An 18,105-nucleotide genomic window follows, 5' to 3' on the forward strand; every position below is an offset into this window, starting at 1 on the left:
ATTAGTACTCGGAATCCGTTGAGTAGATTGAGTAAGACTCTGGGGAAATGGAATAGAGAGATCTTTGGGGACATTAATAAACGAAAAGAAGCTCTAGTCAGGGATTTGGAGCAGGTTCAACAGAGGATTGATCAAAACCAAACTGATGAGCTATTGATGCGTGAGGAGGTACTGTTAAAGGAGTTCGAAGTGGTGTTAGAACAAGAAGAGATGCTTTGGTTTCAGAATTCGAGGGAGAAGTGGATAGTGCATGGTGATCGTAATACACGGTTTTTCACACTTCTACAATTATACGGCGAAGGCGAAATCGTATTGAAATGCTAAGGGATGAGTCGGGTAGTTGGATATCTACTGGTGAGGACCTTGAGAAACTTGCCATTAACTACTTTAGTAGGTTGTATTCGCTGGAGGATGTAGAATTGGAAGGGGATCTTTTACCACAGGAGGGTTTTGCACCCCTTTCTATGGCAGAGAGAGGCCATTTGCTCAGACCCTTTACGGCTGTTGAGGTGGAGAGGGCAGTTCGTAGCATAAGAGGTTTTAAAGCCCCAAGGCCGGATGGGTTTCAGCCTATTTTCTACCAACAATGTTGGGAGGTGGTTGGTGAGTCAGTGCAGCGGTTTGTACTGGAGTTTTTTAGGACAGGGTGTCTACCTCCGGGGACGAACGATGCTTTTGTGGTGTTAATCCCTAAGGTGGCAAAACCGAAGAGGATAACACAGTTTAGACCCATCAGGTTGTGCAACGTTCTTTTTAAGATAATTACCAAAACTATGGTGAGCCGATTGAAGGGAGTCATTTCTAAACTGATTGGTCCTGCACAATCAAGTTTTATCCCAGGTCGCTTGAGTACAGATAATATAGTGGTGGTGCAAGAGGCTATGCACTCTATGCGTTGCAAGAAAGGGAAGAAGGGTTGGATGTTGTTAAAGCTAGACTTGGAGAAAGCATATGATCGGATCAGATGGGATTTCTTGGAGGATACTTTACGGGCATCTGGTCTGTCTGATGAGTGGGTTGGTTGGATCATGCAGTGTGTGACATGTCCGGCTATGCGTTTGCTCAGGAATAGGGAACAAACAGAGTCGTTTAGACCATCCAGGAGACTTCGACAAGGAGATCCATTATCACCGTATTTATTTGTTCTATGTATGGAGGGACTATGTCATTTGATTGAGGAAGAAGTTGAGAAGAAAGCCTGGAAACCGATAAGTTTATCTGCTGGAGGACCTAAACTGTCACATATTTGTTTTGCAGATGACTTAATATTATTTGCTGAAGCTTCGGTTGCTCAAGTTAAAGTGGTGAAGAAGGTATTGGAGCGGTTTTGTTTGGCATCAGGCCAAAAAGTAAGTTTGGAGAAGTCTACTATCTATTTTTTTTAGAATTTTCTCGCGCGAAGTAGGATTTTAGGGGAGTACTGCGAGTGGCATTAAGTCGATTAAAGAACTTGGTAAATATTTGGGAATGCCGATACTGCAGAAATGGATCAATAAGGATACTTTTGGTGAGGTGCTTGCCAAGGTTTCATCCCGGTTGGCTGGTTGGAAAGGGAAGACGCAAAGTTTTGTGGGACGACTTACTTTGACAAAAGCCGTTTTGTCTTCAATTCCTATACATACAATGAGCACGATAAAGCTACCGGCTTCTACGCTGGATAGGTTGGACAAGATGTCCCGGGAGTTCCTATGGGGTTCTACTTCTGAAAAGAAGAAGATTCATCTAGTGTCATGGCAGCAAGTGTGTAAGCCGAAGAGAGAAGGGGGACTAGGGATTCGAACAGCGGCTGACATGAATAAAACTATGGTTGGAAAAGTGGGATGGCGACTTCTTCATAATCAAACGAGTCTATGGGCTTGAGTGGTGCGAGCTAAGTATAAAGCGGGGAGCTTGCAGGATCTTGGTTGGATGAAGGCTAAGAGCCATTGGTCCTCCACTTGGAGAAGTGTAGGAGTAGGGTTGAGGAGGTGGTGGTTCAAGGGCTTAGCTGGGTGAGTGGTGATGGTCGCCAAGTAAAGTTTTGGACAGATAGGTGGTTGACGAGTAAACCATTGTGTGACTTGGTCAGAGGAACTCTTCCTGAGGATTATGCTACATTAACAGCCCGTGATTTTTGGAAGGAGGGCAGAGGGTGGATATTGCCTCGGATTTTGCCTTTTATATCTGAGACTCATAGATTGGAGCTGGCAGCGGTGGTGATAGACACTGTAACGGGAGAACGAGATCGTCCAGCTTGGGGAGAAACCGCAGATGGTAAATTCACAGTTAGGTCGGCCTATGACTTGTTGATGAGGGAGGACAGAGCACAGCAGGATATGGGTTTGTTTTATGATCGGGTATGGCGAGTTCGTGTACCAGAGAGGGTGAGAGTTTTCATTTGGTTGGTTTCCCGTCAAGTGATTATGACCAATATAGAGCATTTGCGTCGTCATCTGAGTGATTCTGCAGTATGTCAAATTTGTAAAGGTGGTATGGAGACAATCATGCATGTGCTTCGAGATTGTCCGGCGATGTCTGGTTTATGGGAGCGTGTGGTACCGGTAAGGATGCGGAGTTTATTTTTCTCTCAGACTCTGTTGGAGTGGTTGTACAGTAATTTAGGTGGGGGACCTGCAACAGAGTATGCACCGTGGTCGATAATGTTTGCTATCACAGTTTGGTTGGCTTGGAAGTGGTGGTGTGGAAACGTTTTTGGGGAAAATCGTCTTTGTCGGGATAGAGTGAAGTTCATAAAAGAAGCGGCAAGAGAGATCAGGAGGGTTCATCAAGGAAGTAATTGCTCGAGACCTGCGAAAACTGAAAGATTAGTACGTTGGTTACCTCCGCAGAGTGGGTGGTATAAGTTGAATATTGATGGAGCATCGCATGGTAACCCTGGACCAGCAACCACAGGAGGTGTACTTTGGAATGGGGATGGAGATTGGTGTGGTGGGTTTGTTCTTAACATTGGTAGGTGTTCGGCGCCATTAGCAGAGCTGTGGGGAGTTTACTATGGTTTACTCATTGCATGGGAGAGGCGAGTGGAGAGAGTGGAGCTAGAAGTGGATTCAGAGATTGTAGTTGGTTTTCTTAAGACAGGGATTGGGGATTCCCATCCGTTGTCGTTCATGGTACGTCTGTGCCATGGCTTTTTTGCAAGAGACTGTATTGTCTCTATGTCACATGTGTATAGGGAGGCAAACCGCCTCGCGGACGGTTTGGCTAACTATGCGTTTACTTTACCTTTAGGATTTCAGGCATTTGATAGTGTTCCATTATGTGTTGAGAACTTGATGAGAGACGATGTTCGACTGTAATTGTTTTTAGTTTTTTTAATAATAGCTGCTGGGAGTTTAACTCCCGGTTATTTACCAAAAAAGAAAAAAAAAAAAAACAAAGAAGTCTATAAATGAGATTGAAGTCTCGCAATTGATAAAAATGAAAAGTAATATAATTACCTCTAAACAACATATTGTAAGACGCTTGACAGATATGATTGATCCAAGAATTTGATTCTTGGGATAAGAGGATAGAAGATCGACATATGCTTCCCTCAGCTTAGGCATATTCTTAATTAAAGAGTAGTGGTGTGGCTCATAAGTCCAGTCCACTAGTTTCAAATACTTTGAAGAAGGAGTATCTATCTCATACCCATCAAAATTCCCATCAGTACGTACAAAGAGTGAAAAACTCTGCAAAGACGGGATGATTATAGTGAACTCTTTCATTTGTTCTTCATCTGCTTCGAAACACAACGACAGATCTTCAAGAACAGGACAACCAGATAGAAGCCGTTGAAGAGATTCTCCATCTACGAAAAAATAACTAGCCGTCGTCTCAAGTTGCAAAGTTTTAAGAGAGACAAGACAAACCATAGAGGGAACATCCATGTGAGTTATCTTTTGGAGTTTCAAGGTCACGAGCGATTTGCAGGTAAACAAGCTACTGGGAAATATGAAGAATTTTTCACCATTGGGATAATAATCAATTTCCAGCTCACGTACACAGCGAGAAATTGCGATTTCAATCCACTGTTTCACATTTTTAGGTTTAATATGTGAATTACAAGTTACGTGGTAACACAAGCTTTCTATGACGGGAGCTCTATGTAATGGCAACTTCTTGTCTAAAAAATCCCCAAGTCCAGGCCTTGGATCCGACATAGAATTGATGAACTCGAGTTTAGTTAACCACATCCAAAGAAACTCCCATCGATTAGACAAAACGCAAGTGGATACAGCTTCTTTTGTCGGAAGAAATGATAATATCTTCACCAGCACGTCATCAGGCAATCCATTGATTTTGTCCATATCTTACAAAACCCAAGCTATTGTTACTAGAAAGCAAACTAAACGAATTTATTAGACGAGAAAAAACACACAGCCGCACACACATAGGAACTAGACGAAACCTAGAATAAATAAACCTGTCAGCTCGATTCCGCTCGGGGAAATCGGAAACGCACTTCTCTTTACCCTTAAACCCTAATGATCGAAACCTCTAGTGGGCCTGGTCGTAGGACAGGTTTCGTGTTAAATGTTCGAAATTTTTATTAGAAAGAAAGTAAAAAAAAAACAAAAAAAAACATCCAACTTTTATTATTGTCACACAAATTTATTTTGACAAAAAATATCTACGGTTTTAAAAGTACAAGGCACGGATTTGAACTTTGAGTAAAGTAGCCAAAATCTACCTCAACTATTTTTCAAATGCTTTTTCATACATAAACTTTAATATTTTGCAAATTATAACCTGAACTCTGTTAAAATTCAAATTTGATACTTGAACTATATGAAATGTTGTCAGTTTGAACATGTGTTCAAACTTCAAAGTAACATTTTATTGTTTAGTACAAAGAAGAAAAGCAACATTTTATTGTATGTTGTTTATTAAGTCGGAATTTAACAGTGCTGAGTGAGACGACCTTTGACGTTTACAAGGCACTAGGACTAACTAAAACGACATTATTTTAGTCATTTTGTAGCAACCACAAAACACCCAAAAATAACTAAAACGACATTGTTATAGTCAATCTCATTGCCACGTAGACACCACGAGTCGTCTAACTCATCATTGTTAAATCTTGATTTAACACCGGTAGAACAAATAATGAAATTGACAATATTTCGTATAGTTCAGGTACCAAATTTGAATTTTAACACAGTTCCGATTGATATTTGCATGGTATTGAAATCTACGTATGAAAAAACGTTTGACAAATAGTTGGGGTTGATTTCCGAATTCGTAACTATTTACAATAAAATGTTACTCTTCTTCTTTGTAATATATATACATTATCGAACAAATACCCTTATCATTCTTTTCTCCTTTTTTCATACTGTTGATTAATTCTTCTAAATAACTTTTTTTGTACGATTTATTTGATTTCCATAAAGTAAAGGGAAGAATGTTAAAGAAAACTTCAATTTTTAAAAAATGGTTGGAAAAGGCACGCACCAACATTTCGATGTTGAAGAAGTTCCTAACTTTTATTAACAACGCATTTTAATCACCAACTTTTGTTAACTGACACAAATTAGTCTTGTAGTTAAGTAAGTGGCTTGATGAAATCGTTAATTATTCCGTCAAGGGTAGCGACGGAACTAATTTGACAAAAATAACAATAATCAGCGATTAAATTGAGAAGACAACAAAAATTGGCTATATATGTCAAGGAAGACAAAATTGAGGCTTTTTCAACAAAATCAGTACATTAAGGCTTTTTTGAATGCAGCGTGGACGAGACAACGTCATATGTCCTAGACGTTCGTTGAATTTATAGTGTTTTAGATTTCTTCGTAGCTTCAGGTAGCTAGTTTAACCTACTAGGGTATATAAAGAAAAAGAAACATTGGTTTTATTATCTCCTTGAAATTATTAAAAAAAGAAACAATGGTAGACGAAGATCATCATCATCATCATCATCATACGTACATTGATCAAGAAATCCAAAAAAAAAAAAAAACTGAAGAAAAAGAATGAAAGGTGCTTAATGTTTGATTCCATGATCCGCTCATTCAAAAGCCCATTGATTCTCTTTACGAACCTCTTCTTCTTCCTCAGGTGTAAAATCATTCTCAATGTTGAAGTGTGCACGAATCTGGTCTGGAGTTTTGCCCTTGATCATATCAGCAACAGTTTGGCACGTCAGGTCAAGCAAGCTTGCGATGTTTAGGTAGTTCGCAGCAAGAATGAGATCAAAGATCGTGGATTGATCTGTTTCCATGAACTGCTTATCCCAGTTCTTGAGTTCCTCCTCGGAGATTGGGTTAGCGTCATCGACGTGGTGCTTCTTGCAGTACTCCATCACTAGGGCAAGAGTCTTGCTCGTCACGTTAGCAAGAGGGATCTCGGTACTGGCGCAATCGTCCTCAACCATATGCGCTATGGTCTGCGATTGGATCGCGATCTCTTCTTCCACCTCGAACGACTGACCATCGGAGCTCTTCAACATGATCATCTTCTTCGTCGACATAGTGTGTTCCTTGTTGGGTGAGATCTTTTCTCTTTGTGAAAGCGAATTTGATGAGAAAAAGTTTTAAGAATTGAGAGAGCGATTGAATTGTTAGGTAATGAAGTTGTGAACCCTATGCGCCGTATTTATAAGCCCTAAGAGTCGGTAAAATCAACCATTCCTTTTTTGAGATGGAAATAGTTTCTTTAACAAAAATAAAAAAGAAAATACTTATTTGCCCGAGTCCTTTTCAGAAAAGGTAATTTCAGTGGAGTAAACCGAAATAAACCGGATCTAATTTACAATATGGTAGGTTCGGCTTAAATCTTTTTTTTTTTTTTACCTCGAGAACTGTCAGAGTCAGTTCTGCGATCAACATTTTCTTTTTCTTTTTAATTTGTTTTTAGAAAACTTGGATCAACAATTCCTTTTCAGTAAAGGTAAATTTAGTGGAATAAACCAAATCGGAAATTATCTAAGCTTAAATAAAATATTCTGATCCATAAGAAAGCAAAAAGAAGTCTAGTGGAAATAGCCGTTACAGCAGACTAATACAATTTTATTATGGAGATAGAATTGAGTGTAACTATTATATAAAACTTACGAACTGAGCTTAGTGCAGTGACCAATAATAAGTCTTTAATGCACAAGGCACAATATACTATCACACCCGGAATTGAGTCTTAACAACTTGATTACAAGAATACAGAGGAGGGAGAGGAGATCAAGAAAGGTAAGAGTAATTAAGTAAACTAGGGATGAGATCCGCGCAATGCACAGGGTTGTTTGCTATTGTTAGTTTTTTTTTATGGTTCTCTATTTATTGTTATATTCTATAAGTTGACAATATACCTATGCTGATTTTTTTTTTATATATTTTTTAATTAGTTTGGCTATATTTTATTGTGTTTCTTTATTCTAATCTTATATTTTATTTATTCATTTGTGTGCATGTTGTTGTTGTTATCATGTCAATGAATGTTTTTGGTTTAGTTTGGGCATGTTTTTATTTTTTAATTATAAGCTTAAACTTAAACGAAAGTGTGACCAATATTATAAATAAGTTAAAACTTTTTGATTAGTCTTTTTTTGTCACCCTGAACTCATTTTTTATTTTTTTTCCTCATTTTGTTTTTTTTATTGTCATATTTTTAAATATTTTTGAAATAAATTTATTTGCTTGAGTTACTAATAAGCTTGGACCATACTCTACGTGTTTGGATCGTTTCTACCTGTAATTCTATTTTGGTTTCATAGAGTTTTTGTTTTTATTTATATGACTCATAGTTTATTGATTTTGTGTTAAAATGTTTTACAATTGAGCATAACATGCATGAGTCAAGCTATAAAGTGGTTGCTAATTTTGTTTTCATTTATTAAGGAATTAATCTATATTTTTGACAATTTCCTTTATGTTTTTTAATTTTTATTTTAGTCTTTGGTGTAAAGGTTTATGGAAGTGATGATCTTATTAACAACAAGAGTGGAGAATCTATATAGACGAGTACCTTGCTAGGGTATCCTATATGGAGTTATTGAGTATAATCTACTATACATATATAGAATCGTAATATAAGCAATCAGTGATATCATATCTCCGTAATCAGTGATATCATATCTCTATAATAATTGGAAGACTTTTTTTTTTACTTTACATATACAATCTTCACAGTAATGTAATTAAAATCTTTGATTTTCTTGTCTTTTTTAATGTTATTATTCTTAAAAACAATTTAAAGTTAAATTGAAATAATTATTATTTGTTGTTTTTATTTAGTGTCATAGCATAGCACATTCGCACCGAAAAATGTCACCTTAGAGATACTTTTATTTGGAATAAGAATTGCTTCTCAATAATTTCCTGAATATAGATTGGTATTTCGTCTTCAACTCCACCATTTTCCTACACATTTAGAATTGTAATGGGTTAGTGCATGAATTTGTAAAAGTTATTAAAAATTTAAGTTATAAGTGTTTATTTTTAATTCCAGCACTACTTACAATCTCGAAGATGAGAGTAGCCGCTGTTTTGTTGCTCAGCTTTGTCATCTCAGAGTCAAAACGACAAATGTTGCACCATCTTGACCATCATGAACAGCGAGCTCTACTCGACACCGAGCAGATTGTAATCATTGATTAAGATTACTGAGCAAAAATAAATCTTTACAATTGCATATCAACAAAGAAGGCACTGACAAATATCCCAGGCAAAATTATTGGCTTGAAGAGCTAAACAGAGGCTTAACGAAAACTATTTAAAAGCAATAAAAAATTTAGAAAGAGATTTATATCCAAACCAATATATGATTGATTGCGAGATATTTTTCTTTTAATATTGACAAAAATAACTACTCAAAAACAAATTAGAAGGAGATCATTATATGTTACCTTCTCATCGAGCAAAAGGAGGATATGCCCATGAATTCGCCATTTTTTAAAAAATAACTACGCACTATTTAAGTTATAAGTGTTTATTTTTAATTCCAGCTCTAATAGAGCAAGAACCGGCTAACACAACCTGTGGAGTAATCGGTCTGAGCATCTGCATCCTAGCAGATTCTTCTTCAGAAATATCTTGACTAGTTAATTTTCTTATCTATTCTCATGTACATGGTTAAGAACACATTGTAAAGTCATGCTTTAGAATACATATTTCTTTCTCTTCGTGCAATATTTTTAGGAAAACTATTGACTTTTGTTTGGTATTTTTGTTATCAGACCTTGCATTTGGTGCTATGAGTAGGCATGAACCGACCCGTTTACAACTACTAAACATTAGAAGATGACACAAAATTATATTCCAAAAATATTAAAATAGATATATATCATTACAAACGTTGACATGTTATTTTTTCCAATAAGAGTTCTCGTAAATATCGTTAAAATGAGTTTTTTTTCTAGAAATACCACTTTTAGTCTTTTTTTTTTAAATACTATTAAAATGTAATTTTTTATAAAATACCACAAAATTGAAGTAAAAATTTTATATTAAAACCTAATCGATAAATCCTAAACACTAAACCCTACCTTCTAAAAACTATACTTTAAATCTAAATATATCAATCCAAACCTAAAAAAAGTTATATCTAATAAAAAAATAATTTATGTGTTTATGGTATTTTTGAAAGAAAAACTTCTGTGATATTTTTAGAAAAAAAGTTTGAAAAAAAAAACTGAAAAGGTGATATTTTGAGGAATTTCTCTTTTTTTCCCAATCGTTTTATGTTCCGTCGAAAGGATTACCACGTACAGCTTTGTTGTAACTCGTCTCAGCTCAATTTGATGTATCACTGGTTTCAATTTCAGTTAAATTTTGTCTTCTGTGTTAGAATTTAGGTTACCGTTGGGTTAAAATGGATTGTTTCAGTTGGGTTAAAATTGATTGTTTCTGTTGTTTCACGATGGTGTTATGTTACAATTTCTTCTAACTTGCAGTTTGGTGATACGGATCGTGGTATCACGTAGACCATGAAGCCTTAACTTATTATTAGATTATTAGGTGTCCTTTTCATAATTAGATTAAGGCTTTGGAATATTTACTTATTAAAGTTTAGGCCGGTTTAGGCTGGTTTAGGTCTGGGCATAAAAACTATATCCGAATACCCAATCCCGAACCCTACACGAAAAACCGGATTCGGGTTGGATACGGATTTACCTATAAAATCTTATTGGATTCTATTTTTTAATACTTGTGGGTTCGGGTTAGGGTCGGGTAATACCCGGTACCCATTTTGGTACCCATCAAACCTGAATATATAAATATATTTATAATATTTAGCATTAATATAATTTAATTACCCAAAATTATGATTATCATTTTAAATAATTTAATTATTTTTATATTTAAATATCAAAAATAATCAAAATATCTAAAATAGTTTGTTACATAAGTCAAGATATAGCTAAATCTATTTAAATTTAGTTAATTGTAAAGATTTTTTTTCGGGTACCCGGTAATTTTGGTACTAATCGGGTTCTGAAATTTGTAACCCGAACCGACCCAAACCCGATAGTACCCAAACCGAACCGAACCCATATATCAAAAATTACCCAATGGGTTCTATTTTTCTAAACCCGTTTACCCAAACCCGATTGGATAATATCCGAACCCGAATGGGTTACCCGAATGCCCAACCCTAGTTCGGTTGTCCTAGGGTGTATAAAAGGACTCTTTATGCTAATGAGAATATGAAGCCCCAAGAATTAACCTTAATCTCTAAGAGAGAATTAGGGTTAAAAGGGAGCTAAGCATTCATATCTTTTTTAATTCTCAAGCAATAAAGGGAGCTGAGCCGTTCGATCCGATGGGAAATTTTGATAAGATATTAGGTAAGCACTATGGAGACGATGACTTCGAAACCAGATCTGGTGTTGGTTGCGGTTCCGGTTTCAAAGATAGAAGAACCAAACCACTTGAGGAGAGAGGAGGTGGAGAGAATGACTTCGAAACCACCAGCCGTGGTTTTGAATTTAACAATTTAAATTGGTAAACCTAAATTTTTAAACCGGTAAACCTATATAATATGTAGATATAAGGGGGATATATATTTAAAATTTACAAAACATTAGTCATATATATAGTTAATCTATTAAAAATTTACATTTTTATTTTATTTTTAAAAATATAGTCCCGCGGTGTACCGCAGGTTAAAACCTAGTTTATCAAATAATGCATGACATTTACGGAATAATTTAAGAAAGATTAAGTTGTTTAATTGATTTTTTTAAATAAATCACAAATTTTTGTTTTACTAACTAATAGAATTTGCTAATGGAATAATCAAGCTGTTAAAATTGTTTAATCAAATAATTTACTGGCGTGTCTTATTTGGCTAAATCAGTGACAGTTTGTATTTAACAAAAACAATAAAAAATCAGTTAATGTTTATGATTTATTTGGAAGTCGATAAAAATTAGACATCTAATTCAGCACAACCAGTTTTTGTAAGTTCATATATATATATATATATATATATATATATATATTTATATATTCAGTATTATTCACTAGTTGGTGGCCAAACCTCTTTGCAGTTAGTAGAAGCACAAACTGAAGTTGATTTCACCTCCACCATAAGAAAAAAAACAATTCAAGTAAATAAAGTTGTATTCAATTAACCGTGAAAAATATACTCTTAAGAGAAGTTAAAGAAGGCTGAGATGATAAAAGCAAAAGGATAAAAGGGAAATGTGCAAGTTATTAGGACTTCAATACTCTCTATTAGATGAGAAAAATGCTGTTAAAACCTAACTGAATTTCTCACATAGTTTATGGACAAACAAACACTTGTGGTTAAACGTTAATTTGTGGTAAGCCTATAATTTAAGGTTAAATAATAAATAAATTCAATACTACTTTCGTATATTTAAAATGAATATTGTAATCTTTTGATATATATATATATGTATGAAACTTATGTGTATTTTTAAATATCATATATCAAAATATTTTTTTTTTATTGTCCAAAAAAAAATATTTTGATATATGATATTTAAAAGTGAAAATGGACCAGAATGACACAAATTTGAGAAAATATTGCTCGATTGACATCCTCTCTTTAGGGAAAACTAGATTAACACAATTTTCTGTTTAAATTACTAAAAGCCCAATTTGGTGTCTTAAAAAAAATGTAAAAGGAAATAAAAATTAAAAGAGAAAAAATCGAGTTTATCAAACCAAACAAACCCGACATGCATTTGGTTTTATTTCTCTAACACGAGACATAGACACAACCGCCAGCGACGGAGAGGTTTTACGGTACACCAAAAGAAACTCGATCTGTTGGGTTTTTGCGCCGGCGAATTAGAAGAGCATTCACTGGTCCCCTTTTGTTACAGCCACATACAGACGGTCGTAGTTGGCTCTCATCTTCCGCCGGCGAAATAAGAACCATAGTGGATTCGGGGGTGGTCGATTTTGTCCGGCGGTGAGTGTTGTTATTTTCCCTTATTAGAAACGATTACTGAATTGTTTGCAATTGTAGATTAACCCTGTTTTTGTTTTGGGTCTTGCTGTTCAATAGTTTTTGTGGAACTTCAAGCTCGATTTTGTCTCGATTTGGTGGAACCAATAGCTTTGGTCGGTGGTTCTTCATAAATCCGGTAAGGCTTTTTGTCTATATGATAAGATTTTGTCTCGATTTGATTTGGGTCTTGAGGTATTGCATTATTTGGTCTCGAATTGATATATTTTTTGTTTGTAGATTTGTTCAATCTTGAGTTAAGATCATGGTCTCGAATTTATATTTTTTTTGTGTGTGTCGATTTGTTCAATAGTACTCTCGAATGCTTATCTGTTTCTCTTTGAAGCCTTTATCTTAACTCTCTAGACTTCTTTCATGGCAGCCCTTACGACACACTTATAAGTATTGTGTGTGTGTCTTTTTAAAACTGTCAACTTGTGAATGATTTAGCTTTATCTTAACTGTTGTTTTTTGTTTTTGGATTAGAAGTATCTAACAATTTTGTGTTTCCTAAATGAGAGATTTGTTTCATCAATGGGGTCAAATTTAGTATTTATCATATTGTTTGCTACCTTATCCTATCATTTGATGCTTTTTTTTGTATGTTTAGGAATGGCATCATCAAGCAATAGCATCAAATATCATCCTCTACTTTATGAAGAAGGAAAATCGCCTCTCCAACATAGGAGCATGAACCACAATTGTTTTGTGTCAAAAATTGGAATTTTGAGAGAAGGATTAGGTGTGGACGTGTGGGATAATCTGAAGAAATCATCTCTTGGAGTGTTTATAAAGTTTGCTGAATTGGAATACACATGGGCTGCACAGAGAGTTCATTTTCTACTCACACATCAGCTGAGAATCAACAACATTCATGAGGTTTGGTCTTTGATCGATAATAGGCCTATTAGATTTTCTTTAAATGAGTTTGCGGAGATAACAAGCTTAAATTGTGATGCATTTGACCCTTTAGACAACTTTGATGTTGATCACCAGGATTTCTGGAAAGAAATGAAAATACCAACAACCCTTGATGGTCCTATGTGGAGTGAGTTGGTAAAGGTGATTGATTCTAGCAAATCATGGCATCTTGATAAGAGGATGATGGTTGGTAGGTTATGTCGGTTGTCAGTATGCGTACATGGAATTCATCATACATCTAGAATCCCGTTGGCGACCGCTAAGAGAGTTTTAGATCCAGTTGCTTTTGAAAAACATCCATGGGATCGGGTTGCTTTTAGTAGTCTAGTGAATTCTGTTAAGATGGTTGACTATGACAGAGATTCATACACCATACATGGGTGTGTTCATGCTATGTTAATTTGGTTGTATGAGAGTGTTACTGGAATATGAGAAAGTTATGGGTTTAGAAGGACAGAAACCACTGGTGTTCCACTTCTTGATTGGCGATCATCTCGAAAACGTATCAACTTCACAAACTTCATCCAAAACGAGAAGAAGTTGAATGGACAGGTTAGTAGTGGTGCTAGTTTGTTACTATCTTTTTTTAAAAAATACTTTTGACATCAACAAATAATTTGTGTGAATTTAAAGTTATTACCAGTGTTAATCACTTTATTCATGGCTTGTAGGTTCGTGTTAGGCATATGATTCATGTTTCAGAGGAAAACATGTATCCTCTAAGGTCTGACGCAGATGAGCATACGGATCCACACCTAGACGAGCTAATTAAAGATCTTATTCATAACCGTTTGTCTCTAGATGCTTGGAGTTGTATCAAAACAGTTGGTATAAGTTCAAAAAAGAAGAAAAGAAGTGTTGAAGTTGATAAGGTGAATGACGACAGAGGGTGGAATCCTAAGAAAAAGAGATTGACAGATAGTGATCCTAAATGTGAACAAGGAGAAAATGTAACCAACATGGAGGTAAGGTTTCATTATCCTTCACCGAACATGGTTACCGTTTTTTTGTCTTTTCTATTATGATATTAAGGAACATGTTATTGCAGGATGGTAAGGATGAAAAGTCAATTTCTTTGGATATTTGGAGGGCGATTGAGAAAATGAATGAGACTATTTCTGACTTGGGCAAAACACTCAACAATCGATTAGATGCTTTGGAGAGCAAATTTGAAACATTTGTTGAAAAAAAAATGACTGTGTTAGAAGAGAAGATGAGTGAGAGGATTAAAGCAGTGGAGAAAGAAAGAAAAGAGCCAAAAAACGCTGATGGACCAAATGATGCCACTTCGCACACCATTGAAGATGATGAGGGAACAAGTAAAGCACCTGTAAGTAACATTTTCTCTTATCATGTTCAGATTTTTTTTCTCACTTATCACGTTTTGATTTTTTCTAAAACTTATCATGCTCTGTTTCTTTTTTTCACTTAACACGTTACGTTTTTTTTTTTTTTTTTAAACTTCTCATGTTCCGTTTTTTTTTAAAACTTATCATGTTCTATTTTTTGTTTAAAACTTATCACGTTCTCATGTTATTTTCACTTCTCATGATCTGTTTTTTTTTTAAAACTTATCACGTTATAGTTTTCTTACCTTTTTGTGGAATGTTCTGTTTGGTTGCAGTCATGGATTGTTGAGATGAAACAGACATCACATGATGAATTTCCCACTCAAAGGGCCGTGAGGAAGGTATACACTGTCAACAATATGAAAAAGGAAGAAGATGAGATATCAGAGAATCTTCCTCTCTTTGAGAAGAAGGAATCTGTTAAGGTTGAGAAGAAGAACACTTCCAAGAAAAAGAGGAAAAATGTTCATCATTCTGACGATGTTGAAGATATTACTACCCAAGTTCATAAGGCTCAGTTGAAAATAGCTTCCAGTTCTGAAGAGACATGGTCCAACCAGGAGGATCAGTTAGCTAGTAAGAAACTCGAGGTGACACTAAAAAGCATTGGAGATGCTTTAACGAAGTTGGATGGACCTGGACCTTCGAAGCAACCAAGACACGTCCCACAATTGGCAGAATCGCATAAATATCCTTACCTTGGTAACTCGACAGTCAAGCGGATCATTACAGAGGGTGAAGCTCAGCTCAGCGATCATCTTAAGCCTGCAGATGATGAGAAACATCAGAGACTTATGGATTTCCTCAGCCTTGATAAGTATACTTCAACAACTCTTAATAGTTTAATAAAAGTTACATCATTATCTATATTTGTACTAACTCATTTCAACCAATAACAGGGAAGAACCACTTAGCACCAACAATGCAGCTGTGAGATTCTATTGGAAAATTATGACTCCAAGGAAACATTGGCCAAGCAATGACTATGGATGGTTGACAGATCATGTAAGTAAATTTTTGCTTATTTTTGTACAACTGATTTAATGACTACTGTTATTTTCCTTATTCTAGTTATGTTTTTTGAATGTAGCACATGGGTTGTGCAATGGCTATGTTCCGGAGAAGATATATGCGTGAGCCTTGTTTGTATCCCAAACAACGCATTGCCTTCTTAGATCAAGATCTGATCACAACATTGCGGAATGACTACAAACAGTTTGATATGGGGCCTAAGAATTTCGTGTTTAGGGATTCCTATGTGAAACACGCTTATGGTGAATTTCCTGAGGAGTCAGCTACGCACAAGAAATGGTGGATTGATGTGGATAACTTATACGCTTGTCTCTTTGTCAATGAAAACCATTGGGTGGCTTTGGATATTGACTTGCAGGGTAATAAAATTTACATCTATGATAGCATCCCAAGCATGGTGAGTGACGATCAAATGGCTCTTGAATTTTTGTCTTTAAGGCGAATGATCCCAGCGATGTTATGTGACATGATTCCTGAGAAGATCCGTAAGAAGAGTAAATGTATGCTGGAATTGAGAAGGGTGAAGAAGAATGTCCCTCAGAATGAAAATCCAGGTGATTGTGGAAAGTACGTTCTAAAGTATATTGAATGTTTAGCTCTTGGGAAAGCATTTGATGGGCTTTTCGATGAGAACATGTTGGCTCTTCGGATTAAGCTTGTAGGGGAGTTATATGACGAAGTTGGAGAACTAGACATACCACCGAACATGTCTGATTCATATCCTCGAGCTAAAGATATTAAAATCCCTTCCCTCATGGATGAGTCCTTGTAGAATATTTTGTTTCATTGTCTTACGTTTTTTTAATAACGTTATCATTGTAGACTATTCTTCTTTTGCATGTGAATTACTACGTTCTCGTCTTTTTTACATGAATTATTATCTAATGCTTTTACGATTAGTGGACAAACGTAAATATAATATGAACTCACTACATTATGCAAGTTCATAATATATCACGAGTATACATAATGATTATAATTTTAAATTTAAATGCATAATGATTAAATAATTTTCAGAATTATTATCTAATGTTTTTAGGATTACTTGTGGTACACTTGTAATCATATATGAACGTACTACATTGTAATGGTTGTTTTTTTTTTTAAAAGAGTTCTATATCAATATAATACATGTCTTACGATTTAAAAAGAACAAGAGAATATAAAAGAATTTGGCAACTAAAAAGAGTTCTATGTCAATGAAAGCAGCGTCAATCTCAACATGAATTTAAATAACTTGGAATTTATAGAGTACATGTCTTACGGTTGTGTCCTACTTGGTTGCAATTACCGCACGTGTATAGCTTTCTTGGCTTCTTCTTTTCCATTGCAATCTCCAATGCGGATTTAATTCTTGAATTTTTTGGCCTTCCTGGTTGTTGTTTAGGTATCGGTGCTGAACATACCTTTGTTATCACATGTCCAGGAACAGATTTATCAAACTCCCTTGGCATGATGGCATTCGCGTAGGAAGTGTACACGTAGTTTTTCCGATAATAAGGATGACTCATTGAAATGCGAGAGATGTTTCTGTATTCACCGGCCGCAATTGCGTGTGCACAAGGGAGCTTCTCCGAGTCAAATCTGCGACACATACACTTTTTATCTCTCAAATTGACAACATGCAGAGATGTCCCACTTGTTACTTGTACTTGGTGTTCGTCGATATCTTGGACTGTAAGTAACTTAGCATAATCCACACGACCCTATAAAATATATAATACGATGCCACATTATACATTATATTTGAAACATAAATAACCAACATGAACATTTGCTAAGAAAGGATAAAAGAATAAACCTGGAGAATTTTCTCTACACCACGTGTCAAAACTGTTGTCATCTTCAATGCACCACTCCTTCTATCTGAAAACCACCTAGTCATCATAGACCTTATTTCTTCCAATAGTTGTACAATAGGATAACTCCTAGCATGTGACATGACCTTATTCATTGATTATGCAATGTTGCTTGTAAGCAAGTTGTACCTATCACCTAGGAAATGTACACGAGTCCACATACGCACATCAGCCCTTACGAGGTACTCATATAGTGCTGGATTCATGGCTTCTATCTGATCAAATGTGGTTTGAAAGTCAATAAGTCTACAAGAATTTGACGCCTTTTTAACCAAAGCAAATTCTGCTCGACCTTTAAACCGGACCAAAATATTCTTGTACATATTCCCCTGCTAGACTTCGGATAAACCTTTTTAATAGCTTTCCCAATTGAATTGTGCCTATCAGAAATAATGGAAAGGCCTTCATCATCAGGTATCACACAGCTGAGTTGCTTGAAAAACCATTCCCATGATTCATCATTCTCTGTATCAACCACGGCGAAAGCAATTGGAAAAATCTGAAAATTGCCATCTTGAGTTGTTGCTGTCAGAAGTGTCCCTAAGTAT

At 35.6% G+C, this 18,105-nt stretch overlaps 2 protein-coding genes and 1 pseudogene across 2 annotated transcripts; 1 reads left to right on the forward strand and 2 right to left on the reverse strand.

The window, feature by feature from the left end:
* Nucleotides 3,255–4,289, reverse strand: LOC104728319 (FBD-associated F-box protein At5g38590-like). Its single transcript, XM_010447316.1, has 2 exons — nt 3,438–4,289; nt 3,255–3,290 (listed from the first exon to the last, which is right to left on the reverse strand). Exons 1-2 carry the CDS (start codon nt 4,287–4,289, stop codon nt 3,255–3,257), a joined length of 888 nt encoding a protein of 295 aa, XP_010445618.1.
* Nucleotides 5,970–6,454, reverse strand: LOC104724237 (SKP1-like protein 11). The gene has a single exon (XM_010442701.1). It carries the CDS (start codon nt 6,452–6,454, stop codon nt 5,993–5,995), a length of 462 nt encoding a protein of 153 aa, XP_010441003.1. The 3' UTR covers nt 5,970–5,992.
* LOC104728320 lies at nt 13,090–16,470 on the forward strand (annotated as a pseudogene).

The sequence above is a fragment of the Camelina sativa genome, chromosome 11 (genome assembly GCF_000633955.1).
Source record: "Camelina sativa cultivar DH55 chromosome 11, Cs, whole genome shotgun sequence".
In the NCBI taxonomy this organism is placed as follows: Eukaryota; Viridiplantae; Streptophyta; class Magnoliopsida; order Brassicales; family Brassicaceae; genus Camelina; species Camelina sativa.

Excerpts from the sequence above, each read along its gene's own strand:
- LOC104728319 (XM_010447316.1), bottom strand. The coding sequence starts at position 4,289 with ATGGACAAAATCAATGGATTGCCTGATGACGTGCTGGTGAAGATATTA. Across the intron at positions 3,291-3,437 it reads TTACAATATGTTGTTTAGAG|TCGAACATCGTCTCTCATCA; the intron begins GTAATTATATTA and ends AAACAATTACAG.
- LOC104724237 (XM_010442701.1), bottom strand. The coding sequence starts at position 6,454 with ATGTCGACGAAGAAGATGATCATGTTGAAGAGCTCCGATGGTCAGTCG.